The 27,365-nt window shown below is 45.8% G+C and overlaps 2 protein-coding genes across 2 annotated transcripts in view; one reads left to right on the forward strand and one right to left on the reverse strand.

Moving 5' to 3' along the window:
- Positions 1–275: 275 nt before the first annotated feature.
- Positions 276–27,365, reverse strand: part of CSMD2 (CUB and Sushi multiple domains 2) — a 593,647-nt gene continuing 566,557 nt past the window's right edge. Inside the window, exons 61-71 of the mRNA XM_032877161.1 lie at positions 22,399–22,572; positions 22,057–22,130; positions 19,041–19,152; positions 18,319–18,498; positions 9,622–9,684; positions 7,832–7,993; positions 6,099–6,211; positions 4,833–4,920; positions 3,286–3,424; positions 2,923–3,138; positions 276–638 (exon numbers count right to left, since the gene is read on the reverse strand). Of these exons, the coding sequence (XP_032733052.1) occupies positions 2,979–3,138; positions 3,286–3,424; positions 4,833–4,920; positions 6,099–6,211; positions 7,832–7,993; positions 9,622–9,684; positions 18,319–18,498; positions 19,041–19,152; positions 22,057–22,130; positions 22,399–22,572 (1,265 nt within the window). The 3' untranslated portion in view covers positions 276–638; positions 2,923–2,978. The remainder of the gene's footprint in view (positions 639–2,922; positions 3,139–3,285; positions 3,425–4,832; positions 4,921–6,098; positions 6,212–7,831; positions 7,994–9,621; positions 9,685–18,318; positions 18,499–19,040; positions 19,153–22,056; positions 22,131–22,398; positions 22,573–27,365) is intronic.
- On the forward strand, positions 13,006–14,265 carry LOC116879174 (keratin, type I cytoskeletal 19-like). The gene has a single exon (XM_032877162.1). It carries the CDS (start codon positions 13,048–13,050, stop codon positions 14,248–14,250), a length of 1,203 nt encoding a protein of 400 aa, XP_032733053.1. The 5' UTR covers positions 13,006–13,047; the 3' UTR covers positions 14,251–14,265.

The raw sequence follows: 27,365 nt of genomic DNA on the forward strand, positions 1-27,365 counted from the left end.
TCGTTCCCACTGCTGCCCCGGATCCAGAATGACTTTTTAACTCACTGGGATTAGAACTCAATAAAATTCTGTTGGAAAAAATAAGCTACTTTCTAACGTACTTCTTCAGATGTTTTTCTGCCCTTGGGGTCCTCCTTGCCGTCACCCTGCCGATGAGAACGTGCATGGGCAGACAGCTGGTTTCTGCATGCTGGCCACCGGCTAACACCTTGACTGTGTCCTCACACACGGGGCAGGCAGGGCGTGTTGGTTTTGGTGCGGACGGAGCGTCCTCCCTTTACCTCTTCTCCATGTTTGTGGGGCGCAGGACATGGGGCATCTTTCATACATGTTTCTCTTTCTTAAGCTTCTGTGTTCTCTTCCATAGGACTCAAATGAAGGACAGGCGTGCATGTTTGTGTGTGCTCAGGCCTATACACACATGGGCACACCCACAGGACGCTTTGCTATTTTAAATCCATAAGCTTCCTTCATCCGTCTGCAGCCCCCCCGTCGGGGCCCAGTGGGAGTCTTCTCCGGGGTGGCGGGTGCAGATGGTGGCGGGGCGAGGGCCCGAGTCCCAGCAGTAGCAGACACAGGCAGAGAGACAGACGAAGATGGGCACCGGGCACTGTGCTCAGGGGGTGACTGCCTGTCCCCTGGAGAATGAGGGACAGACAGATCGCACCCCAGATTGTAGATGGGAGAGGCATGGCAGGGTGGGACAGGGAGCAGAAGCAAGTGAAAGAAAAGAGGCAAAGCAAAAAGGGATAAAGGGGAAAGAAGTAAATTAGCAGACTCGATCTCTGATCTTCCCGAGCTGAGGACAGGGTGTAGTGGGGAACATACACCGCAGGACACACATTCTCCCAATATTCTTTTTTTTCCCTGGCAGTATCGACTTCCCCATTAGGCACAAGAGACCCAGTGCTCAGGGGCCACCATGCTTTCAGGGGTGCAGGAAAATGGTTTAATTTTAATTTCTTTCAAAATCAGGAGGAAAGAATATGAATACAATAATAATGGGCATACAGTAATGTGTCCAGACTGGATTATAGTCATCTTTACAACAACACAGTTGTCAACTATCATGTTTAATGTTATTGTTATTTTTTTTAATGGAGGTAAAGGCCCATGAGAGCCATACCATGGGCCTGCTCCCTGACTCCCTGACCCCACAGGTCTCCATGATTTTCCTACTTTGGGTTCAGCTGTTCTTGTTAGGCCTCATTTGAATTCATCACCTAATTATTCATTTTAAACGTGTGTGTGTGTTCAGGGTGGTTCTTCACACATGCCCTCACGGAGCCAAGAAACACTTACTCTGTGTTTTCGCTGTGCTCCTGCTCTGGGCAGAGCATGGTGCGCCCCTCTCCAGAAAAGCTGCGCTGGGGAGCTGTGGCATGGTTGGAATATTCTAGAGCCCTGATGAGGGATGACACTGGGGGCTACTTAGATTTGGAGCCACCAGCGGCACATGACCTGGAGCTGCTACATTGTGCACAGGTGTGGGGACCCATTGGAGCCCGAGATGGGGAGCGGGGGCTGGGGAGGGGGGGTTACACAGATCAGGGGACATTCTGATTTCTCTCTTACACTGTTCAGTAATTCAGGAACTCCAGGTTCAAAGTCATTACGGATCACCCGTAAGGCCTGATTTATGTCATGAGGGGATTATCCTTTTTCCTTTTTGCTTTCTATTTGTAGGAGTTCTGAGTAGGAAAAAGTACAGAGGGCTCATAAAGATGGAAACCTCTGAACTAAGTATGGAATTCTGGAATAATTTCTCCTTCTTTAAATGTTTGTTTCAGATGGGTGTCAAAGGATGTAGGAAAACTCAGTAAGTTAATTATTTGTGTTCAATGGTTGCCTTTGTATATTCTGATAATAATTTTTATCTCTTTATGTATAATTTATCTTAATGCCTACAACTTTAAGATCAGATTTAAGCCAGTGAAATAATTTAGAGGAGAAACTGCACTCAAAGAAGGGCAGCGAGAACTGGAAACAGGCAGGGGTCATGTCAACCATCCATTATGCTCTAGGTGATGGCTAATTCAACATGTCAACTCAACAAGCCTCTAGTCAAACACTAGTTTTTTGGTCAAACATAATGGTCTAGATGTTGTTGTGAAGGAATTTTTTAGGGGTGTTAACACTTAAATCAGTAGATTTTGAGTAAAGCAGATTACCCACCCCATAGAGGTGGGCCTCATCCAATCAGTCGAAGGCCCGAGGAGAAAAGATTGAGGTCCCTGAAGAGAAAGGAATTCTGCCTCCAGATGGCCTTTGGATCCAGAAGAAATCAACCCCTGATGGAATATCTAACTTGCAGGCCTGCCTTGTGGACTTCAGACTTTCTAGCCCCACAATCATGTGAACCAATTCCTTAAACTAAATCTCTCCCCACACGTCTGTCTCTATGTATACATACAATACATACATACACATATGTGTCCATCTATGGATGGATATATGCACATGTGCACACATCCTCCCGTGTGGATGTAGGTATGCAGACGTCTGTGTGGAGATGTCTATGTGTATATCGTGTGTCTATGTGATACATGTATTGTGTATCCACACAGGCACCTCTCTCCGGGGAGCCCTGGCTGGCACGTTCTACTCGGGTATTTTGCCACGCCCAAAGGCTAAGAAGAGCACCACCTCTGGAGTCAGCCTGCCTGGGACTGGGACTAGATTCCGCCCCTGCTACTTACCAGCTGTGTGATCTTGGTCGGGTTCATTCCTTTTCCTGTACCTCAGTTTTCCCATGAATGGGGACAACAGCAGGAGCCGCCTTACAGGGGGACCATCCCCAGCCTGGCGTCTGGCACACAGCCCTATGGATGCTCAGCCCTGCTCCCCCATCCCCCCGCCCTCAGGTTGGTAGGCGAGGGTGTCCCCCTGCGCATGCGTGTCTGCCACCCACACTCTCCTCACCGGCTGCCAGAGGCAGGGCTCTCGGTGGCGGTGGCGGTGGCAGCCAGGCCTGGAGGCTATACCGCGGTACACACTGTGCTGACTGTGAACTCTGCCTCAGTGGCCATGATGTCTGTGGGCTGGATGTTGCGGTCATACATCGGGTTCTCGAAGGTGGCCCGAACGTTTGTGTTCTCATGGCCAGCATAGCCATTGAACGGAACTTTGGGTCTTCTCCTGGGAATGAGAGAGTGAGTGACCAAGACAGACAGAGAGACAAAGTCAGGGTCTGAAGGGGGAGAGCAAGGGCATGGGAGGTTGCGTCCTCCGTGCAGAAGGCCCCAGGAAGGCTGTGGGCTGGGGCCCCCACCCTCCCTCAGGTACCTGTGCTTGTACAGATACAGCACGAAGCCCGCGATGATGAGGGCGATGAAAGGCACCAGGATCGCGGCTGCCACTGAACTGCTGTTGGAAGCAAAGTGGCGGCCGATGGACTCAGGGTCGGACTCCAGCAGCCTGAGGTCTGCAAAGTTGCAGAGCAGAAAGCTCAGGTCACAGAGGCACAGATATGTGAGGGGACAGCCCCCAGGGCCGGTGTGGCGGTGGGTAGGGAGGTCATCCCCTGTGGCCCAGACATGCCAGCTGCCTCCCAACACATGCTGCCTGTCCAGCAGAAGACACCCCACACATGCTGGTCAGGTCAGATGCAGAGGACCGTGTTCCATCCCAGGGAGGCCAGTCTGCGGGAGAACCTAAAACCACGTCACATGATAAAATCTTCAAAGGGTGCTGCCCTCACAAATTTTGAAACTTCTTTTGGCCATAGAAGCCTCTTATTGGGTAAAACCTTACCAGAAAGCCAAAATACAGAACAGGTGTGGGGGGGGGTGGGCCTGCGTGGATGGTGTGGAGGAGGAGGTGGGAGCCACCTCGGGTGGGTCTCCCCTCCTCCTCTGTGGCCCTCCTGGCACAAGGCTAGGGGTGTTCCAAGGGGCACAGGGACAAACGCTAAGTGGCCCCCCTCACCCGGGGTGGAGGCTCCAAGAGGGGACAGTTCTGTCCCGGGGGACAGGGAGTTGGTTGGGAAGCCAGAACGAGAACTCCAGCTTCTGAGTTCTTGCTGGTGTGTCAGGCTGAGGGGCAGGGGAACTATCTGCAGGAACTTGAAGGGCTGCTCTAGGGAAGAGATCTCACTCCTTGCTCCTCACAAGGGCTAGCTAAGAACTCCCCTAGTGGAGGAGAGTGGGAATGACAGGGAAGCGGATTTCCGCTAAGACAAGGAGAATCTTCTGGAAGGTCCGAGCTTCGAGGAAGTGTAGGCAGGGCCTGTGGGCATGGTGGTGTCAGCACCTGGGTACATAAAGCTGGCTCTTGAACGCCCATGACTGCCTCCTGTCTTCCCTCCCACCATCTCAGGGGCCCTCCACAGACTAGGGTCTAAGGCTCGGGGTCAAGGGGAATCTCTGAAGGAAGGAGACTAAATGTCGATGATGGTAGCAGACTGGGTAAAGATGCCAGGGGAGAACCAGCTTTCCAGACTGCTTGGGGCGGGAAGGCCACTGTGAGTAAAGGCACCCCAGAGAACCCCACATCTGCATGCTCTGGGGTGTCTGGATGGTGCCCAAGGGCTGGCTGGCTGGTGTTGCTGGGGGCTGTATTTGAGACCTAGTGTCCCTTAAGCTGGGGCTCTCAACTCCAGGCCTAGCCAGGAGACTGTGTGGCAAAGGTTGAGGCTATTATGCGTATGTGCTTGTTTCCGGGGACAGACTCCACAGTATTTATCAGAATCTCAGAGGCAGCCACGACCCCCAAATGGTTAAGAACCCCTGGATTTGGCTGTTGAACTTCGCTCTTCTACCCAACTTCCCGCCCCCCCCCGACACCCCACCCAGGATACAAGTGTTTCCCTTCCTGGGGCAGATGCTAGTTACCAAGTCTTTGAAAGCCGAACTGCCCAAAGCCTTGGCCCTTGACTGAGCCTTGGTAGATGAACGTGCCTCCGGGGGACTCTGAGGAGACCTGCAAAGGTGAGAGCAGAGGCCGTGAGATGGGGGCACATCAGGCCGAGCCACATGTCCTCTTGGCGTGCACTGTCAGACTCTGGTGTCGCCGGGACTGCGGTGTGGAGGTGGGGTGGGTTTGTAGGAGGCGGGAAGGGGCTTCCTCAGCTACTGGTCCTATCACTTAATCCGTGTGGGCCTCTCATTTGTCAGGCAGGAGTAAAAACGGTGCCTGTGCACGGAGTGGCGGCAAGGCCTGCGCCCATTCACGCACAGAAGGCACTTAGACCACTTCTGGGCCTAGAGAACTGCCTGCCGTTATCACTGTGATGAAAATGACTACCAAGAGCCCCTGGAACCACTGAGCCGTGATTAAAGCATACCCGACAGACTTAACGAACTTTGGATGGTTCATCACAGTTCCAATAGCTACTGATTTCAGAAGGTAGCTGGGGATCTGAGTCTTCTCGGCTCATCTGTCTTGTCCCTGCAGATGGACCCTGACTTCTCAGCTCTCTGCTACTCTGGCCCCACAACCTCTCCCTCCTTCCTACCCTTCCATGTCCAGCATCAGCAATCCGAGACCGGGAGCCACAGGTGTGACATGTGACATGATGCTGAAATCCATCTCCCCCTCATGTGAGATTGGAAGGTACTGGCAGAGTACATCATTGTGGATCTGCCTTCTGCCTTAAGAATGCCCTAGAATGCAGTAAGGCTTTCCCACAAGGGAAGGCAAGAAAGCCACGTCTCCTCCCCCATGTTCTGGTCTCACAGCTGTGCTAAGTCATCTGGAACCCACATCCTCCATTGCGAGTGGATATTTAAAGTAGTCATCTGGGACATTCTCCCATATCCCAGCACCACACCATTACCTCCTGCTTGCTTGAATTCACTCTTACACTGCTGTTCCGGTTCCTTGCTTTCTGCTCAAACACTAGACCCTACTCCATATCACTCCAATGTGTTGGCCCTCTGGACACTCAACCTCCTGGCCTCCTATCTTTTCCTTTACCTATTTCACTAGCAGATGAGGACTCCCTTGATTCTAGTCCTGGCCCCCAAAACCCCCTTCCAAGTTTCCATGTTGATCCTACACATCTCCATCTCTCTCCTCGATTCCCTGCCTGTGATCTGGGACTCAGGGATGGAGCAAGGGGATGGGAAGGTCAAGGACTGAGATTCTGCAGCACTTACATGCCCATCTAAAGCCCAGTGATCATCTTTGAACTTGTTCACAAAGATCTCCACAGGCCCTGTAATCTGGTAAACCTGGAGCAGGAGATGGAAATCTTCTTTCTTGTAAATTCCTGGGAAAAGGAAATTCAGAGAGTACAGGAAAGATCTGGAAAAACACCCAAGCTCAAATCTGCGTGTACATGGGATTTCATGTGTTGATGTTGATGTAAACATGGCATGCACAACCACCAGGAGTTAAGTATAGTATTGTCTGTGAGTTTGTGTGGGCTGATCGTGAGGGCACACAGAGTGTGTGCATGTGTGTTATCGACAACTGGATTGCTGACCTGTGTTTGTGACCCTACTAACACATGCACATGTCAGAATAAAGTGAATATTATTTTGCATATGTTAATGTGTCCGTGAACGCAGGAATATGTCTTACGATTTCATGAGTGCAGGATTGCATGAGGCAAGTATGTGGGCTTCTGTGAATGTCTTCACGACTCTGCCTTCCAGCAAATGAGTGAACCCGACTGTTCAGTGGTATGTGTGCACACGCTCACATGAATGCGTGGATATGATTGTGTGTGGGCTGTGTGTTAATGTCCACATCCATTCACTCATGCATTCTTTTACCTGTCCATCTTTACCAGAAATGTTTTTCTGAGAGATTTAGTTTTTCTGATTATAAAAAGATTGAAAATCAAAGAAATTGTGGAAAATGCAGAGATGCAACGAGAAAAAACAAATCATTTCTGATATCACTAAGAAATAGCCCCTGTTAACCTTTTGGTGGAATTATTTCCAATTTTCTTTCTCTTTTTAAGATTTTAGTTATATGACAGGGAGAGAGCAAGAGAGAGTGTACATGTGGGAGATGCTGCAGAGGGAGAGGGAGAAGCAGATGCCCCGCAGAGCAGGGTGCCAGTGGGATCTTGACCTGAGCGGAAGGCAGACACTTAACTGACTACCCAGGTGCCCCCGTTTTCTTTCTTATGAATACAATTTTTCCTTTAAAAACTGGAATCACATTATAAATGAACTAGGGTAGGTCCATTTGCCCCCAAACTGGCATACTATTTTATCTATCAGATGTATTAAAAGTAAATGTCCATTTTGTTATTTTTGGACAATTTTCTCTTTGTGGTTTTTATATAATACAGATAGCCCTTTAATGTGAACATCCTTTATTCAGGAATGTTTGACTCTCTCCATAGCTATGTTTTATGATAAAAATTCTTAGAAAAATAATTAACGGGCTCAGTAATTTTCAAAGATCTTAATACAAACTGCATCAGTGTCTTCATCGGACCTTGACCAGCACTAATGTTTACCATTTAAAGAAAAAAAAATCTTAGTTGGATAAGTGGAAAATGACATTTTCTGTTTACTTTTAGTTTTTTTTTTAATTACTACTGAAAAATATTTTTTCTTTCGTTTATTGACTGTATTTTGTTTTCTGGGAATTCTCTGTCCCTATTTTTGGTTCAGTTTTAGAGATTTTGGTCTCTTTTCTCTTAAGAGTCCTCTTCAAATTATTAATGTTTGTCATCTAACTACTTCCTTTTAGTCCCTGGTGATTTTGTCATGCAGACAAAGATGAACAGACAGTTTCTCCTTCTCCTGCCCATCAGACTAGTCCCCCCAGGACATGAGGATGCAATGACAGCAGACTTGTCCTTGTAGAGGGTGTATGCCCGCCCACCCCTACCATACCCAGGCTTTTACAGGGGTGGCCTGCTCCTTACCAGCCAAGTGCACCTCCACACCACTGTGGTCAATCATGGTGGCGTTGACCTTGCTGTTGACAACCTGGAAGCCAGTCACTCTGAGCATGGCCGGCTGCTTCTTCCCCTGGTACTCATAGGCCCCTTTCCATAGGGAGTTCTTGGCAAAAACATCCCCAGGAACTGGAGGAATTGAGAAACAGATGTGAGAGGGACTGAGGCCACCTGGCGGCTGATCCCAGTTCATTCACTGAGATTGTTTTCTCCAAAGCCTAACATGGGAGAGGATGGTGGAGTGCTCTGGTCCTCTTGTGATCCAGAATGGAACTTGAGCAGAGTATGATGCCAACTCTGGTTTCCTTCTTATATAACACACATGCTAATGTGGTAAGTAAAAGTACAAAATTCAAAAAAGTATATCATAGTCTAACTTCTCCAAAGAAGACATACAAATGGCTAACAGACACATGGAAAAATGTTCATCATTAGCCATCAAGGGAATTCAAATCAAAGCCACATTGAGATACCAACTTACACTAGTTAGAATGGCCAAAATTAACAGGACAGGAAACTACAAATGTTGGAGAGGATGTGGAGAAAGGAGAACCCTCTTACACTGTTGGTGGGGATGCAAGTTGGTGCAACCACTTTGGAAAACGGTGTGGAGATTCCTCAAAAAATTAAAAATAGAGCTACCCTATGACCCTACAATTACACTACCGGGTATTTACCCCAAAGATACAGATGTAGTGAAAAGAAGGGCCACCCGTATCCTAATGTTCATAGCAGCAATGGCCACAATTGCCAAATGGTGGAAAGAGCCAAGATGCCCTTCAGCAGATGAATGGATAAAGAAGATATAGTCCATATATACAATGGAGTATTATGCCTCCATCAGAAAGGATGAATACCCAACTTTTGTATCAACATGGACGGGACTGGAGGAGATTATGCTGAGTGAAATAAGTCATGCAGAGAAAGTCAATTATCATATGGTTTCACTTACTTGTGGAACATAAGGAATAACATGGAGGACATTAGGAGAAGGAAAGGAAAAGTGAATTGGGGGAAATTGGAGGGGGAGATGAACCATGAGAGACTGTGGACTCCAAGAAACAAACTGAGAGTTTTGGAGGGAAGGGGATGAGTAAGCCTGGTGGTGTGTATTAAGGAGGGCACGTATTGCATGGAGCCCTGGGTGTGGTGCATAAACAATGAATCTTGGAACACTAAAAAAAATAAAATAAAAAAAGAAAAATTGTGTATTGATACATGGTACAATGTGGATGAACTTTGAAAATATTCTGTTAAATAAAATAAGCCAGACCCCCCCAAAAAAATAGATACGATAGTCTATAATAATTTTGCATTAGTTGGGCCACACCTATAGTTATGTGTCCAGTTCTGGACATCGCCCTTTGAAAGAAACAATACCTGTGTTAAAAAAGTAACCATTTCCAGGAAGTTCCCTGGGCAGGACTTGGATCTCTGTATCTGTATGACACATGGGCCAGTCCTGTGCTGAGGTGGTGGGGGAGTGGTTTGTGGTAATCCATGGTTCCAGAGCTCAGAGCTCTGGTTGTGTTTCTGGAAGGCTTTGGCCTCTTCTGGATGAGGTTTCTGTTTCCTTCAGGCTCACTTCCTCCTGAAGTTTGTCAGGGGAGGGTAGTGGGTGGGGGTATCTGTTTGGCTCTGTAGACAATTTTCACACCCTTTCACTGAGTACTCGGAAAGTCATGTGCATGTTTCTGGGTGACTAGGTAAAGGAATCTACACCAGTTTCTTGAGCCGAAGATCTGGACCATACCTACCGGAAGCCTGGGTGAGTGGTGGCTCCCGGGCAGTATTGATGGGTCTCCCACTAGGCCGGACCTCTGCTGGGGAAAGAGAATAGAACAACACGGGTTTAGCCTCTGGTCTACACTCCACTGGAAAAATAATGGCCACCTCTCTGACACTAGGTCAGTGGGCTCTCTGAGATCTTGTTTTGGATTTATCCTGTTAGAAGGGGGAGTGGATACTTTGATGGTCTGATAGATGCTATGGACCCCTCTCGGGAAAATAAAGCATAATGAGTTAAAAGGAAATCCATTTTATCAAGTATAGTCATTGATATTTTAAAGAATTAGAATGCAGGTATATATGTAATCCTTTTTCACTGCATTAAATAACAGAATATAGAAGCAGGTCCAGTCACTACCATATCCTTGAAGTAGTCAGAAATATAAGCAATATTTCATTATGTCAGTAACAACTGTAATATAATATGAAAATCTTTGCAATTTTTTACTGGTGACAAAGACACAAGTATCATTAACACTACTATGGGTTTTGATCTATGTTTTAAATTAAAGCAAGTGCTAAATTTCAGCAAGAGGTAAAGGGAAATAAAGCTATTTTGCCAACATGGTACTTAGATCTGCAGAACATCCCGTATTGATGACCCTAGGTTGAAAAGCCCTGTCCCAGACTCTGCTTTTCTCCCAGATGCCTGGCATGAAGGAGGACCTTCCACCAATCAAAAGCAAACTCTTTGAGGTCTGGTGGGGCTTTGAGTGGTATGCTCCCTTCCCTCGGTGTGATGATATTAAGACTGAAGCCCGAAACAATTGCTCTGTCTTGCACCATGAACCACAATTCCCAGTGCTGCTTCTTGGGCCATCCACACCAGCATAGCTCCCAGCATAAGAGATGCTCAAGGAGGAGCACGAAGGGGCTGCACTTGGGGTGCCCCAGGGCTTGACTCCTCTGGCGATCCCCACGATCAACACCCACAGCAAGACCTCCATGTCCGATCACATCATCCAGTCCCCGCTCAACACAGTCTGGGCTTCCTTGCATTTGCCTAGTCTGTGAAGCCTAGGGAGCGAAGGTGGCAGGTGACGTGACTGGGGCCCAGGCCTCTATCTCCACCACGAAGAGCCTGAACATCTGGGCCCTGGCCTTGGGCCTCCTTCTAATCAGTACTTCCACCATTACTTTCACCCCTGGCTTGCTGATGATTCTCTAAGCAATTTCAGAGATCATAAAAGGTTATGGAGACTACTAGTAGATGCCCATGCCCGAGGCTGTCACCCCTTTCACAGCAGTTTTTATATGCATCAGTCTATAGCTGAATTCAGTAGTGCACTTGTGTGTGGGGAGCAAAAAAGATGAGAAGCCCTCACAGGCAAAGTCAGAAGCCCTGGGCCCGAGTCAGACACTGCAGGTTCAGGTCCCAGCAGCTACTTCATGATGTGTGACCTTGACTGGTCACTTTACCCCTCAGAGTCTCCATCTCCTCACTGAAAATGTGGGAAAATACTGAGACATACCTCACATGTCTACACTGAATAAATGAGGTTATGAACATGAAGGTCACAGTTAGCCAGTGTTAATGTCTTTTCTTCTTTGGTACAGAAACAACAGAAATATCTGCCTCAAGGAAGGGCAGACTCTCCCTACTATCTCCTTGAGGAGGCTTGATTTTGAGCACAGTCCTTCTGACTCCACAGGGCAGCTACTGTACAGAAGGCTGTGGAGAAATTTTCCACAGTGACTCAAAGTACTTTTATGAAGAAAATGTCTTTATTGTCTTAGGTTTTATAAGATAAAGGGAGTAGGAGGGAGAAAGCTTATGGGCCAGAAGCTGTGCTAGGCCATGTTATTCACATTATTTCATTTACTTCTGCTCTCAAAACTGTGATGTACAGAGTACTATCTCCATTTTATAGAAAAGAAACTCGTTAAGAGGCAGAGAAGTGAAGAGGCTTGCCAAAGATCACACAGTAAGGGGTCGAATTGAAATTCAACTGCATCTAAAGCATTTTGTACTTTTATATACAGGTATATAATAGCATCAAAAACAATAAAATACTTAAGTCTAAATGTGACCAAGGAAGCGCAAGACTTGTATAATGAAAATGATAAACCATTGTTAGAAGGAATTAAAGATCTAAATAGATGGAAAGACATCCCATGCTCATGAATTGGAAGACTTAATACTGTTCAGATGGCAATACTCTCCAGTCTAACCTACACATTTACCGCAATCCCTGTCAAAATCCCAGCTGTCTGTTTTGCAGAATTTCATAATCCAATCCTAAAATTCATATAGAAGTAAAAGGGGATCAGAAGAGCCAAAACAATCTTGAAAAAGAAGAACAAAACCGAGGATGTACACTTCTCAACTTCAAAACTTATTACAAAGCTATTTTAATCAGAATGGTGGTGATGTCATAGAGGCAGTTATACAGATCCATGGATAAAACTGAGGATCCAGATATAAGCTCACATATTTATGGTCAAATGATCTTTGACAAGGGTGCCAAGACAATTCAAAGAAGAATAGTGAAGAATAGTCTTTCCAACAAATGGAGCTGGGACATGCAAAGGAATGAATTTGGACCCCAAATGACTACTCCCCCCTCCAACAAAAAACCCCACAAAATAAACAAAAGACCTAAATATAAGAGCTAAAACTATAAAACTCTTAGAAAAAAAAATAGACATAAGTTTTCATGACCTTGGATTTGGCAATGGTTTCTTAGGTATGATATGAAACCATGAACAAAGAAAATATAGATAAATTGGAGTTCATTAAAATTAAAGACATTTGTGCTTAAAAGGACACCAAAAGAAGGTAAAAAGATCCAAACTCATCAAGTTGTATATATTAAATATGTGCATTTTTATATATTAATTATATCTCAATAAGGCTGTAAAAAAAACTCCATTTGAAAAAAAAGAAAAAAAATTTAACACAGGGCTGTGTTAAAATGGAGTTTGAAATGTGACAACCTAATTTCATTTCCAGTGGTGGGTGAAATAAGGGAGAAAGTACTTGTAAATTTTAAGAAAAGAAAGTGAAAGACAACTCATAAAATGGGAGAAAATATGTATAAATCTTGCATCTGATAAGAGTCTTATATTCTAGATATATAAAGGACTCTTGAAGAGACTCTGGACCAAGATGGCAAAATAGGAGACTCCTAAATTACCCTCCTGCTATGGACACACTGAATGTACAGCTACATATGGTTCAACGGCAGGAGTTCACGTAGAAGAAAGGATCTAAATATAAAAGCGTAGGAAACTATAAAACTCACTGATATAGATAAATAGATGGTTAAATTCAGAATACTCTAATATTGTAACTGCGGTGGGTGAATAAGTTATAACTCTAGTTTAAAGATTAAAAGACAGCCTCTCGCCTACGGCTGCTCCTCTGACCAGTGTCGCCCGAGTTCTCCTTCGCCATGACTTCCTACAGCTATCGCCAGTCGTCCGCCACCTCGTCCTTCGGGGGCCTGGGCGGCGGATCCCTGCGCCTCGGGGCGGGAGGTGCCTTCCGCGCGCCCAGCATCCATGGGGGCTCGGGCGGCCGCGGCGTGTCTGTGTCCTCCGCGCGTTTCGTGTCCTCGTCCTCCGGGGGCTACGGCGGGGGCTACGGCGGGACCTTCGGCAGCAGCTTTGGGGTCCGGTCCGACGGGCTGCTGGCGGGCAATGAGAAGCTCACCATGCAGAACCTCAACGACTGCCTGGCCTCCTACCTGGACAAAGTGCGCGCCCTGGAGGAGGCCAACGGCGCCCTGGAGGTGAAGATCCGGGATTGGTACCAGAAGCAGGGGCCCGGGCCGGCCCACGACTACAGCCACTACTTCAAAACCATCGAGGAGCTGCGGGACAAGATTCTTGGTGCCACCATCGAGAACTCCAAGATTGTCCTGCAGATTGACAATGCCCGTCTGGCTGCAGATGACTTCCGAACCAAGTTTGAGATGGAGCAGGCCATGCGCATGAGTGTGGAGGCTGACATCAACGGCCTGCGGCGGGTGCTGGATGAGCTGACCCTGGCCAGGACCGACCTGGAAGTACAGATCGAGAGCCTGAAGGAGGAGCTGGTCTACTTGAAGAAGAACCATGAGGAGGAAATCAGTGCCCTGAGGGGCCAGGTGGGGGGCCAGGTCAGTGTGGAGGTGGATTCCGCTCCAGGCATCGACCTTGCCAAGATCCTGGGTGACATGAGAAGCCAGTATGAGGTCATGGCTGAGAAGAACCGAAAAGATGCTGAAGTCTGGTTTATCAGCCGGACGGAGGAGCTGAATCGGGAGGTAGCCGGTAACACAGAGCAGCTGCAGATAAGCAAGTCGGAGGTCACGGATCTGCGGCGCACCCTCCAGGGTCTGGAGATCGAGCTGCAGTCTCACCTAAGCACGAAAGCTGCTCTGGAAAGCACGCTGGCAGAAATAGAGGCCCGCTTTGGAGTCCAGCTGGCCCAGATCCAGGCTCTAATCAGTACCCTGGAGGCCCAGCTGAGTGAGGTGCGTGCGGACACTGAGCGCCAGAACCAGGAGTACCAGCGGCTCATGGATGTCAAGTCGCGGCTGGAGCAGGAGATCGCCACCTACCGAAGCCTGCTGGAGGGCCAGGACAACCCGCCCACCCCCAAGGCACTCTGAGTCCAGCACCTCCTGGCTTCCTGCTCTACTGCAGAGGGGAGCCCTGGGTAGGGCCATGGGAGGGGGGGGACCCTACCCCGACTCTTCCCCCTGACCTGCCAATAAAGTTTTATGGCTTGAAAAAAAAAAAAAAAAAGATTAAAAGACAAAAGTGTTAAAAATAACTACAACTGCAGGGGCACCTGTGTGGCTCAGTCGGTTAAACATCTGACTCTTGATCTCAGCTCAGGTCTTGATCTTAGGGTGATGCGTTCAAGCCTCAAATTGGGGTCCATGCTGGGTGTGAAGCTTACTTAAAAAAAAATCCAAAAAACTCAAAACTAGAACTGCAATAATGTGTCAATGAATATATGGTATAAAAAGATGTCCACTATGACATCAAAAACAAAAAATGTAGGAAGGGAGTCTAAAAATAGGGCTTTTGTATGTATTCAAATTAAATTGTTATTTGCTTTATTTATTTGCTTATGCATTTATTTAATTTACTTATTTTTAAATAAGCTCCATGCAAAGACCCCATCAAAAAGGAGAATTTCAGACCAATATCTGTGATGCATATGGATGCCAAGATTCTCAACAAGAACCTAGCTAATAGGACCCAACAGTAGAATAAAAAGATTATCCACCATGACCAGGTGGATTTATCCCTGGGATGTAAGGGTGGTTCAACATTCACAAATCAATCAATGTGATAGAACAAATCAATAAGAAAAGAGAGAAGAACCACATAGTCCTCTCAATTGATGCAGAAAAAGCATTTGACAAAATACAGCATCCGTTCCTGATTAAAACTCTTCAAAGTACAGGGATTGAGGGAGCATTCCTCAACTTCATAAAATCTATCTATGAAAAACCCACAGCAAATATCATTCTCAATGGGGAAAAGCTGACAGCCTTCCCTTTAAGATCAGGAACATGACAAGGATGCCCACTTTTGCCACTGTTGTTCAACATAGTACTTTAAATCCTAGCAACAGCAATCAGAAAACAAAAGGAAATAAAAGGTATTCAAATTGGCAAAGAAGAAGTCAAACTCTCTCCTTTCGCAGACGACATGATACTTTATATGGAAAACCCAAATGACCCTACTCCAAAACTACTGAAACTCATACAGCAATTCAGTAATGTGGCAGGAAAATCCATGCACAGAAATCAGTTGCTTTCTTATACACTAACAATGAAAACATAGAAAGAGAAATTACAGAATCGATTCCATTTATTATAGCACCAAGAACCATAAGATACCTGGGAATAAACCTAACCAAAGAGGTAAAGGATCTGTACTCAAGGAACTACAGAACACTCATGAAAGAAATTGAAGAAGACACAAAAAGATGGAAAAGCATTCCATGCTCCTGGATTGGAAGAAGAAACATTGTTAAAATGTCTATACTGCCCAGAGAAATCTATACTTTCAATGCCATCCCAATCAAAATTCCACTGGTGTTTTTCAAAGTGCTAGAACAAACAATCCTAAAATTTGTATGGAACCAGAAAAGACCCTGAATTGCTAAGGAAATACTGAAAAAGAAAAACAAAACTGGGGGCATCATGTTGCCTGATTTTAAGCTTTACTACAAAGCTGTGATCACCAAGACAGCATGGTACTGGCACAAAAACAAATACATAGACCAGTGGAACAGAGTAGAGTCCAGATATAGACCCTCAACTCTATGGTCAACTAATCTTTGACAAAGCAGGAAAAAATATCCAGTGGAAAAAAGACAGTCTCTTCAATAAATGGTGCTGGGAAAATTGAACAGCTATGTATGAAAGAATGAAACTTGACCATTTTCTTATACCATGCACAAAGACAAATTCAAAATGGATAAAAGACCTCAACTTGAGGCAGGAATCTATCAAAATCCTAGAGGAGAACATAGGCAGTAACCTCTTTGACATTGGCCACAGCAACTTCTTTCAAGACATGTCTCCAAAGGCAAAGGAAACAAAAGCGAAAATGAACTTTTGGGACATCATCAAGATCAAAACTTCTGCACAGCAAAGGAAACAATGAACAAAACAAAGAGGCAATGAACGGAATGGGAGAAGATATTTGCAAATGACAGTACAGACAAAGGACTGACATCCAAGATCTATAAAGAACTTCTCAAACTCAACACACACAAAACAGATAATCATGTCAAAAAATGGGCAGAAGACATGAACAGACACTTCTCCAAAGAAGACATACAAATGGCTAACAGACACATGAAAAAATGTTCATCATCATTAGCCATCAGGGAAATTCAAATCAAACCCACATTGAGATACCACCTTATACCAGTTAGAATGGCCAAAATTAACAGGACAGGAAACTACAAATGTTAGAGAAGATGTGGAGAAAGAGGAACCCTCTTACACTGTTGGTGGGGATGCAAGTTGGTGCAACCACTTTGGAAAACGGTGTGGAGATTCCTCAAAAAATTAAACATAGAGCTACCCTATGACCCTTCAATTGCACTACTGGGTATTTACCTTAAAGATACAGATGTAGTGAAAAGAAGAGCCATATGCACCCCAATGTTCATAGCAGCAATGACCACAATTGCCAAACTGTGGAAAGAGCCAAAATGCCCTTCAGCAGATAAATGGATAAAGAAGATATAGTCCATATATAAAATGGAGTATGATGCCTCCATCAGAAAGGATGAATACCCAACTTTTGTATCAACATGGATGGGACTGGAGGAGATTATGCTGAGTGAAATGAGTCATGCAGAGAAAGTCAATTATCATATGGTTTCACTTACTTGTGGAACATAAGGAATAACATGGCGGACATTAGGAGAAGGAAGAGAAAAGTGAGTTGGGGGAAATTGGAAGGGGAGATGAAGCATGAGAGACTTTGGACTCTGAGAAATAAACTGAGGCTTTTGGGGGGGAGGGGGGAAGAGTTAGGTGAGCCTGGTGGTGGGTATTAAGGAGGGCACGTATTGCATGGAGCACTGGGTGTGGTGCATAAACAATGAATCTTGGAACACTGAAAAAATAAAATAAACTTAAACAAACAAATAAAAATAAATAGGCTCCATGCCCAGTGCAGAGCCCTGTGTGGGACTTGAACTCATGACCCTGAGATTGAGACCTGAGCCAAGATCTGAGCCGAGACTAAGAGTCAGATGCTTAACTGACTGACCTACCCAGGCCCCAAGTTGTTACTTGCTTTAAAAAGACTGTTGTAATTATAAGATGTTTTAGGTAAGCCTCATGGTAAACAGAAACCCTTTAGTGGATACACTAAAGGTAAAGAGAAAGGAATCAAAACATACCACTATGGAAACTTATCAAATCCCAAAGGAAGAGAGTAAGGAAAGAAGAAAGGAACTAGGAACTACAAAGCAGCCAGGAAAAAAAAAAAAAGAAAAAGAAAGAAAATGGTAACAGGAAGTCCATACCTATAAAAAATTACTTTAAATGTAAATGGACTAAATTCTCTAATCCAAACACAGAGAGTGGCTGAATGGACAAAAGAAGACAAAAAACAAACAAGAAATAGCAACACAGTAAGAGCAGGGGACTTCAATACCTTCCTTTCAACCACAGATTGATCATCCAGACAGCAAATAAATAAGGAAACACTGGGCCTAACTTACACAGTAGGTCAGATGAACTCTACTCAAGTGCACATAGAACATTCTCCTGGACAGATCATCTGTTAGGCTACAAAACAATTATTTTTTTAAGGTAAGTCTACCTTTTTTTTTTTTTTTTAGAAAAAGAGAGAAGGAGATAGACTGTGTGTGCATGCACACACACACACACACACACACACTCTCTCTCTCTCTCTCTCTCAAATCAACCAACCAACCAACCAACCAACAACCAACCAATCAATCTTTATACCCAGGCAGAAGGTAGTAAAATAAACTTGTGATGGCCTCACTACGTGTCTCTCTGGACTGCTCTGGTTTCATCTCCTGGAGGCGTAATACCTCAGAAACTCAGAAGCAGGATCCAGCTCCTGGACATCATATTCCTTCCTTCTCTTTTGCTGTCTTCCACTCAAGCTCAGCTGTCACCTTTGGCCTCCCACCCTGGAAAGGTTTGCCAAGTGGGCACACTCACCCAGGCAGATGGGTGGTTTGCCTGTCCAGCTGCCGTCTGCTTTGCAGGTGCGGTGCTCTGAGCCACCCTTGAGGGAGAAGCCCTCCTGACAGGAATAGAGGAGTGTGTAGCCCATAGAGGGCAAGTCCAGGGCGCCAACGTTGGCGTGGGATGGCGTCTCTGGCTGCTTGCAGTGGTGGGCTGGGTGAGAGAAAAGACAGTGTTGGACCTTGGAGATTAGTGTCTTTAGGAAGCCTTTTGATTATTCCTGTTCCTACATGGAACATCCCCTTCCTTTCCCCTCTAGGCCCCTTTCATGTCTCCCATCCCCTCCCCAAAACTACCCCCCAACCCCAGCCATCTCCAGGATGGAGATGACATGGATCCTGGCTTAGTCATCCCTAGGGGGCCTGTAGCACTCTTCCAGGGGAAAGAGGAGTAATTATGGTCAAAAGCCTGAAATCCTTTATGAGGGGCGACCTTTTAGCAGTGAGTTTTTGCTGCCACTGGAAAGTTCTTTCTTTTTTGCTAAGGCATAGGAATTGCCTTCAAATATCAGAAAGGCTTTTGTGTGGAAATGTTTTCCATGAGGCCCCAAGGGATAAGGACAACAAAGAAAGCAATATCGGTCCCAGTCATGAGCTCCCTGTCATTCAGAGCATTTGAGCATCCGGGTGCCCAGCTGGGGGAGGTAATGTGTTGCCGAGAGGAACTGTCAAGGTGCAGGGGAAGTCTGCACTCACGGACACAGTCGGGCGGGGTTCCGCTCCACGTGAGGTTGGGGAGGCAGGTCCTGGTGGTGGAACCCTGAAGCAGGTAACCTTTCTGACAACGGAAGAGCACTGTGCTTCCAACCTGTGGGGAGGATGGAAGCTTCCTTCATCCCCTCCTAGTGAGTGATGCTTCATACCCTGTCACTTGACTACTTAGTTTCCCATCACCCAGCTCCTGCCCGCACCCTTGCCTCCATCTGAAACTTCCTTCCACTTCTCTGCCTGGTTAAATATTATTTACCCTTTAAGGAAGCTGTTGTACCTCTTCCACTGGCCCTTACCCAAGCCCTGAGACAGAGCAGTGCTCTTCTCAGATGGAGCATGCTCTGCTGCGGCGGACAGATGCCTGACTCAGAATCAGAAGACCCTGGTCTGACTTCTGGCTTTGATGTTTGCTCATGGAATGACAAGTTGCTGGGAACTCGATGCCCAAGTCTTCCTGTGCAGAATGAGGGACTACTGGCCCCACCACACCTACAGCACAGTGTCATGACACTCAAATGCAGTGTTGGATTTGAAAGCCTTTTATAAAATGGGACACACTGCCCAACACAGAATCATGACTTGTGTGTGTCTCTTCCATGAGTCTACACATTAAGTGAGACTTGTCTCCTTATAGAGAGCTTCCACAAAGAACCTGGCACTTGCTTAGTGAGTATCTGTTGGGCAGATTCACCACCTGCTACCATTTCCACCTCTGATCATTTGTCCCTCCCCCCAGCCCCGTGTCCACCAGCCCTCACTGTCCCATGCGACACCACTACAACCACCAGCTCCATCTCTCCCTTTGCCATCTGCATGGCGGCTTCCTAAGTGGCAACTCTGATGTCCCAGTTTCCCAGCTGGAAATACTCGCATGTCCATTTTACCTATGGGAGCAAAATTCCAATGCCAAGTGAAACACTTGACTTCCACTCCCTTCCTCCAGGCCCTTCCACTTCTTCTGGAATTTCATCCTCTCATTCAGCAATGGCCCCTCTGTCCATCCAGGTGTGCCAATCAAAACCTTCAAGGAAGTCTTGATTCCTCCCTTTGCTTCGACCCCTCCCTCCAATCCATCAGCATGTTGTCTTGGTTCTGCCTCCACAGTCCATCCTAACCCCTTCACTTCTCTTTGTGTCACTATCACTACCTCGCCCTTCTCCCTGAGCCACAGCAGCAATGTCCTACTTGTCCAGGTTCCTTCGTTCTAACCGCCCATTATTCACTCTCTCTGCAGCATTCAAATGATGGATCACAGTCCCCTTCAGATGGTTTCCTGTGACATTTAGAATAAAATCCAAAATGTTTACCATGGCCTCAAGGGCCCTAGGTGACCTGACCCATGGCTTTTTCTTTTATAAAAAATTATTACTTGCTATTTGATGCATGCAAAAGAATATCTGGAATGTACATGGAAAGGAATTATTAGAAGAAATTGGACACATTAACATTAGCAACACACTTGTTACTCTCTGCATCTTTCCCTGCCCCGTTGTTCCTCGATCCTCGGCTCCCTGTCAGCAGTAACCACTATCGTGAATTTTGTGTTTTTAATTTCCTTGCTTTGTTAAAAAATAATTCTATCACATACATGCACATATATCTCTAATCATAAGTCCTTCCTAGTTTTAATCTTTATAGAAATAGCATCATTCCACCTTATCATCTGATACAATGTTTCTAAGATTCACCCACTTAGTGTAGATCTGTATTTATTGCAGGAAGGTAGTCCTGCATTCCTTGTCATCTGATTATCTGATCAATGTCATCTTATCATCTGATATAATGTTTCTAAGATTCACCCATGTAGTGTAGATCTGTATTCAATGCAGGAATGTAGTCCTGCTTTCATTGTCACTGCGGTGACTTCACAGTTTTTCTCAGATCTCGGTAATATACGCAAGGGTTTCTCTGGGGTTAGTTTCCAGGAATGGAGCTTCTGGGTTGCAGACTGTGTGACTATTTAACTTTAACAGACGGTGCCCAGTTGTTTTCAAACCTTGCCTCGCTCCCCAGCTACATCTCCTCCTCCGCTCACACTGCTCTGGACTCGCTGGCTTGTCTGCTTTCTACTCCGCCAAGCTGCTAAGTGCTCCCCCACATTGGTGCCCCTTTGCACTGACCACTCCCCCTGCCAGGGATGCCCACCTCACTCTGCACAGGGCTGGCTCTTCTCAGTCTGGAGGCCACAGCTCAATTTGAAGCTCCTCCCTCACCACACTCCCTAAAATAGCAGCCCGCCCTGTCACACCCCTTGCTGTTAGATGGTAGGTAGGGCTTACTGCTCTCAGAAGTTATCCTGTTTTATTGTCCCAGCTGGAGACCTTCTTAGAGTGGGCACCTAGCCTGTCTTGTTCCCACCACATTCCTAGTACCTGGAAAGTTTATGGCAGTAAATATTTGTTACATTAACACAGATTGGCTGAATAAGTCACAGTCCTTGGCTGGATTACATCGTGCCATTTCTCCTGGGTGCATCTCAGGCTCCAGCTAATCGTCCCGTCTTGAACATACCTTTCGGGCTTCCTATTCTCTGTTCCAAGCGTCCCATCCCAGGCTGTCCAAATCCCTGCCTCCTCCTTAAGCTCTTTCTGAGATGTTCCCATGGAGCCTGCCTGCCGTGTGGCACTTGCTCCTTCCTGCCACTCTGAGCCCTGTATCTGTAGGGAGTGTATTGGTGCCATGCAGACAGAAGGTTGTCTGTCTCACTCATTTCTGTCTTCCCCCAACTGCCCGTGCCAACTGCAGGGGGCTGCTGGGAAGTGTTTGAATCACTATGTGAGAATCTCTTCTGTGTCTGTTTCTCCGATTGCTGTCAGTGCCTCTGTTTCTGCAGGCTGCTCCTGCGTGTCATGGTTCAAAGACACAGAACACTTTCTGCCTCCAGCTTCCAAGGTCTTGTTTCCACCCATGCTGTTTTGGGGAAGATCCCTGAGCCCCTGAGGCTGACAATGATAGACAGGGACAGGAGGCAGGAAGGCCAGATCCTGGCTGACTTCATTACCTGGTATCCCTGGGAATTGTTCTGTATCCCGAACTGCGGCACACCGGGGTCTGCACACATGGTCAGCGTTGGGTCTAGGTTGCAAAACAGAGAAACAGACCCCATGGTCAGTGAGGCTATCCTTGCGTCCACTCACTCTGAGACACAGGTATAGGAGGGAAAAATGGAGCCACATCCTGCCTCCCACACCTGTTAAGATCTCCTCCCGAGTCATACCCTTGCACCATCTATGAGATTCCTGGAAGCACACTCATTCTGGCTATTTTCAACCTCATGCCCTGCTTTAAGAAGCTCGGGAGGATGCCCACCAGCTCGCCCACTCTGTCCCAGACCATCTCTCACCTATGCAGCTGGGCTGGGTGCCACTCCATGTCCCATCTGACTGGCAAAACCTCCGTGGAGAGCCCACCAGCACCAGAGGGGGCTGGCAGGAGAAGGAGACAGACGACCTGTAGGAGAAGCCTCGGTCCTCTCTCCTGCCACGGGCTGGGACGCCAGGATCTCCGCAGAAGACAGCTGGGAAGACGAGGGGAGAAAGGCAGGTCCGAGGTGCTTTCTAGAGCCCTGTCTGCCACCCTAGGCTGGCTCTCCTCCAAGTGCCAGTTGGACTCTGCCAACAGGGGCAGCCCCGAGTCAATAGTCACCGCTCCCTCACACACTGCTGTTCTGTGCATCCTCTCCTTCCCATATTCAAGATGCTTGTTAATAATCACCCAAGAAATGAAGCAACGTTATAGGAGGTTAAATTGAGAGAAAGTCAACTACAACTCATTTCCCAAAACTTTTTCCCATTTTCATGCTCACTCCCTTCTAGTCTTTGCTGAGTCATGTGTAAACTTGTGTGTGGCTGTGAACCCCACTTCCCAGTGGTGTGAACCTTGCTTTGTTCACTTACTAGCCTGTAAACAGTTTCCACATTTATGACACCATTATCACTTATTGGCTACATCATTTTGCCATGAGAGGTTGTGCCATAATTGCAGTTCATCGTAGCCGTTATATTAGGCATTTTCTATTACTATACCATTAGATGTGGCTCTTCTTTCCCTGCTAATGTTTTCTTGTGGGGATCCTCTAGGAGTGGACTTAGTATGTTTGAGCGAGTTTGCAGCTCCTGGTGTATAAGCCGAATGTCTTTCCAAAGGGTGTGCATTTACACTGCTGTGGGTATGCACGTGCCCATTTCACTGAGATCCGCAGAGAGATTGCCTAAAGAATGATCACGTGACAGCAAATAGAATAAACACAGGCCCCTCTTCTGTCCCTTCTGCTCAGCGTCTTATTTGCACATATGGTTTACTAAAAATGCTTACTTCCTTAGGACACTGCAGAGACAGGCCTGTGTTCTAAAGGGGGCTGACGGCAAATGTGATTTTGATGCCTTGAAAATAAGCATCTATAAATAAATAAAGGGATTCTATCTGTGTTTTTATTCTTAGAAACAATATACTTTACTACAGCTCTCAAGACCAGAGATGCCACATAACAGAGAGCCAGTGGTGTTTGGTGTGGCTGGAGCAGGCCATGGGACAACCAGTACAGTTGGGTTGTGCCGGTCGGAAAACACAGGGAGTTTGCACTTCTTTCCCATAAACACTCCTGCAGCAGTTCTCATAGCTGTCACGAGGAGTGGCCGGATGTGTCCCCCGCACTCTGTGAATATGCTCTACTTAAAAGAAAGGGCCTCGTGCCGATTATATGTGGCTTTGGGGTTCCATTGACTGAAGCACTCTAAAATGCAAAATTAAATTTTATGTCTATCTTTTTTCCTGTTTTAAAAGTTCTCATGGTGATAATACAGGCTGTAAATTTGAGTAGGAATTTTAGAGAAAATTATCTGGAGAAATGATTGTTTTCACACTAGACTTTGTCACTAACGCACTAGGTCAGGTCCTTTTCCTAAACCTTATCTTCCCCACCAGCCACCTGAGAAGGGACTTCTGCCTGTCTCCCAGGATATCTTGTTGTGAGAATCAGATGTGACCACGTGTGCAAACATCCCCTGAGGAGGCAGCACAAAGCCTGTGAAATGTAAAATGTTATCTCTGTGGATGGACTGACATGCTGTGACCTCTCATTGGAGGAGTTCACATGTGGGTAATCAGAGCAAACCTAACGGCACAATGTAACTCCTCTTCCTCATCCCCATTTTGCCTTGAATTAAATTCACTTCCTTCTCTATTAATTTTCAAACAGCATTTAACAAACCTCTTCAGCTCCTGATTTTCTGCTGCTTCTGGCACCAAATAAGTCTGTAGATATGAGCCCTGCCTCTTGAGATCTTAGAATCTAAGCTGGTTAAACCAGGAGGGTATAAAAGGTGAAAGATACAGATAAAGAACATGGCTTGAGCATCAGTAAAATTTGTTGAAAGTACACAAGTGCACTAGGGACTCAGGGGAAGAAGTAGAAGTTGTGCATTTGGAAATGGTGGGATCCAGGAAGAAGTCGACTTGAAGCTGCTTTACTTAAGACAGGGGAGCTGTCCAGCCAAATGAGAGGTGGCATGGAAAGAGCTGAGTGGGTCTGGGGAAGCACGTAGGAAGTGGTGAGGCTGAAAATGAACTTGATCCTGATGTGTTACAGTATGCGGACAAAATCCCTGCCCACGTTTAGGGAGTTACATAAGACGAAAAAGTGGTGTTATGAGGGATATGTTTGCAGCAATACAGCAAGAAAGTGACTAGGTCCAAGAAGCAGATCTATGGAGGAAGAGATGCAGTCTGGAGGAGGGAAGTGAGAGTACCAAGCACTGCAGAAGGCCCAGTTGCAAAGTTGGGAAACAGTGATAAGAATTTGAAAGGTTACTGCACATCTCAATGGCCAGCCGCTTGGCCACAGAAAATATGTTGTGGAGCACAGCAAGTTAGAAATACATATATTGTTGGAGAGGATGTGGAGAAAGGGGAACCCTCTTACACTGTTGGTGGGAATGCAAGTTGGTACAACCACTTTGAAGAACAGTGTGGAGATTCCTTAAGAAATTAAAAATAGAGCTACCCTATGACCCTGCAAATGCACTACTGGGTATTTACCCTAAAGATACAGATGTAGTGAAAAGAAGAGCCATATGCACCCCAATGTTCATAGCAGCAATGGCTACAGTCACCAAACTGTGGAAAGAGCCAAGAAGCCTTTCAACAGACAAATGGTTAAAGAAGATATGGTCCATACATACAATGGAGTATTATGCCTCCATCAGAAAGGGTGATTACCCAACTTTTGTATCAACATGGATGGGACTGGAGGACATTATGCTGAGTGAAATAAATCAAGCAGAGAAAGTCAATTATCATATGGTTTCACTTACTTGTAGAGCATAGGAATAACATGGAGGACTTTAGGAGAAGGAAAGGAAAAGTGAATTGGGGGAAATCGGAGGGGGAGATGAACCATGAGAGACTGTGGACTCTGAGAAACAAACTGCGGGTTTTAGAGGGGAGAGGGGTGGGGAGTTAGGTGAACCTGGTGGTGGGTATTATGGAGGGCACGTATTGCATGGAGCACTGGGTGTGGTGCATAAACAATGAATCTTGGAACACTAAAAAAATAAAATAAAATCTAAAAAAAGGAAATAAATATATTTGACTTCTTTATAGCACACTACAAGAACACTGACTAGCAGAGTTACAGTTCCCCAAGACATCACTTCAAGAGTGAAGAATAACCTTCATGCTATAATGTGAATGTGTGTGTGTACACAGAGTCAAGAGGTTCATAATCATATACAAAATAAAATGGAAGCAGGCTAATATCTAAAATCTTGAAAGAACTTATCAGATCAACACCCAAAAACCAAAAAATCCCACCAAGAAATGGGCAGAAGACATGCACAAACATTTCTCCAAAGAACAGACATGTGAAAAAATGCTCAACGTCACTCGACCTCAGGGAAATACAAATCAAAAGCACAGTGAGAAACTACCTCACACCAGCCAGAATGCCTAAAATTAACATCGGGAAACAACAGATGTTGGCGAGGATGCGGAGAAAGGGGAACTCTGTTGGTGGGAATGCAAGCTGGTGCAGTCACTCTGGAAAACAGTACAGAGGTTTTCCTCCAAAAATTAAAAATAGAGCTACCCTACGGCCAACCCTGCAATTGCACTACTAGGTATTTATCCAAAGGATACAAACACAGTGATTTGAAGGGACACTTGCACCCCAATGCTTATAGCAGCAATGTCCACAATAGCCAAACTATGGAAAGAGCCCTGATGTCCATCAACAGATGAATGGATAAAGAAGATGTAGTATATATATACACACAATGGAGTATTACTCAAGTCCCCGCCCCCAAAATAATCTTGCCACTTGCAATGATGTGGATGGAACTAGAGGGTATTTGCTAAGAGAAATAAGTTAGTTGGAGAAAGACAAATACCATATGATTTCACTCATATGTGGAATTTACGAACTGAAACAGATGAACATAGGGGAAGGGAAGGAAAAATAAAATAAGATGAAAAGAGGGAGGCAAACCAAAAGAGACTCTTAATCACAGGAAACAAACTGGGGGTTGCTAGAGGGGAGAGAGGTGGGAGAATGGGGTAACTGGGTGATGGACATTAAGGAGGGCATGTGATGTAATGAACACTGGGTACTATAGAAGGCTGATGAATCACTAAATTCTATGAAACTAGTAAAGAAGTATAAAAAAAAAGATGCATTCTAAAAAAAAAAATAGAAAAAAAAAAAAGAAAACAGGACCAACAGCCTATGCTAATAGAAGCCTCTATGAGAGCTGGGGAGTCTAGACTAACCAATCAGAAGTTAGTTAAAGGCTGACTTGATAAGAAGTCACCAAATCTAGGAAGAGGCAGCTCAATGAATAAGAAGTACAAATAGATGACAAAGAAAAAGCAGCTCCGTCTTGCTGATAAGAAATGTGATACCATCAGGGAAATACAAATCAAAACCACAATGAGATACCACTTCACACCAGTCAGAATGGCTAAAATTAACAAGTCAGGAAACGACAGATGTTGGAGAGGATGTGGAGAAAGGGGAACCCTCCTACACTTTGGTGGGAATGCAAGCTGGTGCGGTCACTCTGGAAAACAGCATGGAGTTTCCTCCAAAAGTTGAAAATAGAGTTACCCTATGATTCAGCAATTGTACTACTGGGTATTTACCCTAAAGATGCAAATGTAGTGATCCAAAGGGGCACATGCACCTGAATGTTTATAGCAGCAATGTCCACAACAGCTCAACTATGAAAAGAACCTAGATGTCCATCAACAGATGAATGGATAAAGAAGATGTGGTATATATACATGATGGAATACTATGCAGCCATCAAAAGAAAT

The sequence above is a fragment of the Lontra canadensis genome, unplaced genomic scaffold, assembly GCF_010015895.1.
Source record: "Lontra canadensis isolate GAN:19392208 unplaced genomic scaffold, GSC_riverotter_1.0 scaffold60, whole genome shotgun sequence".
NCBI classification, from domain to species: Eukaryota; Metazoa; Chordata; class Mammalia; order Carnivora; family Mustelidae; genus Lontra; species Lontra canadensis.

What these genes read in the sequence shown, in the direction of transcription:
- LOC116879174 (XM_032877162.1), top strand. Translation starts at nt 13,048, where the DNA reads ATGACTTCCTACAGCTATCGCCAGTCGTCCGCCACCTCGTCCTTCGGG.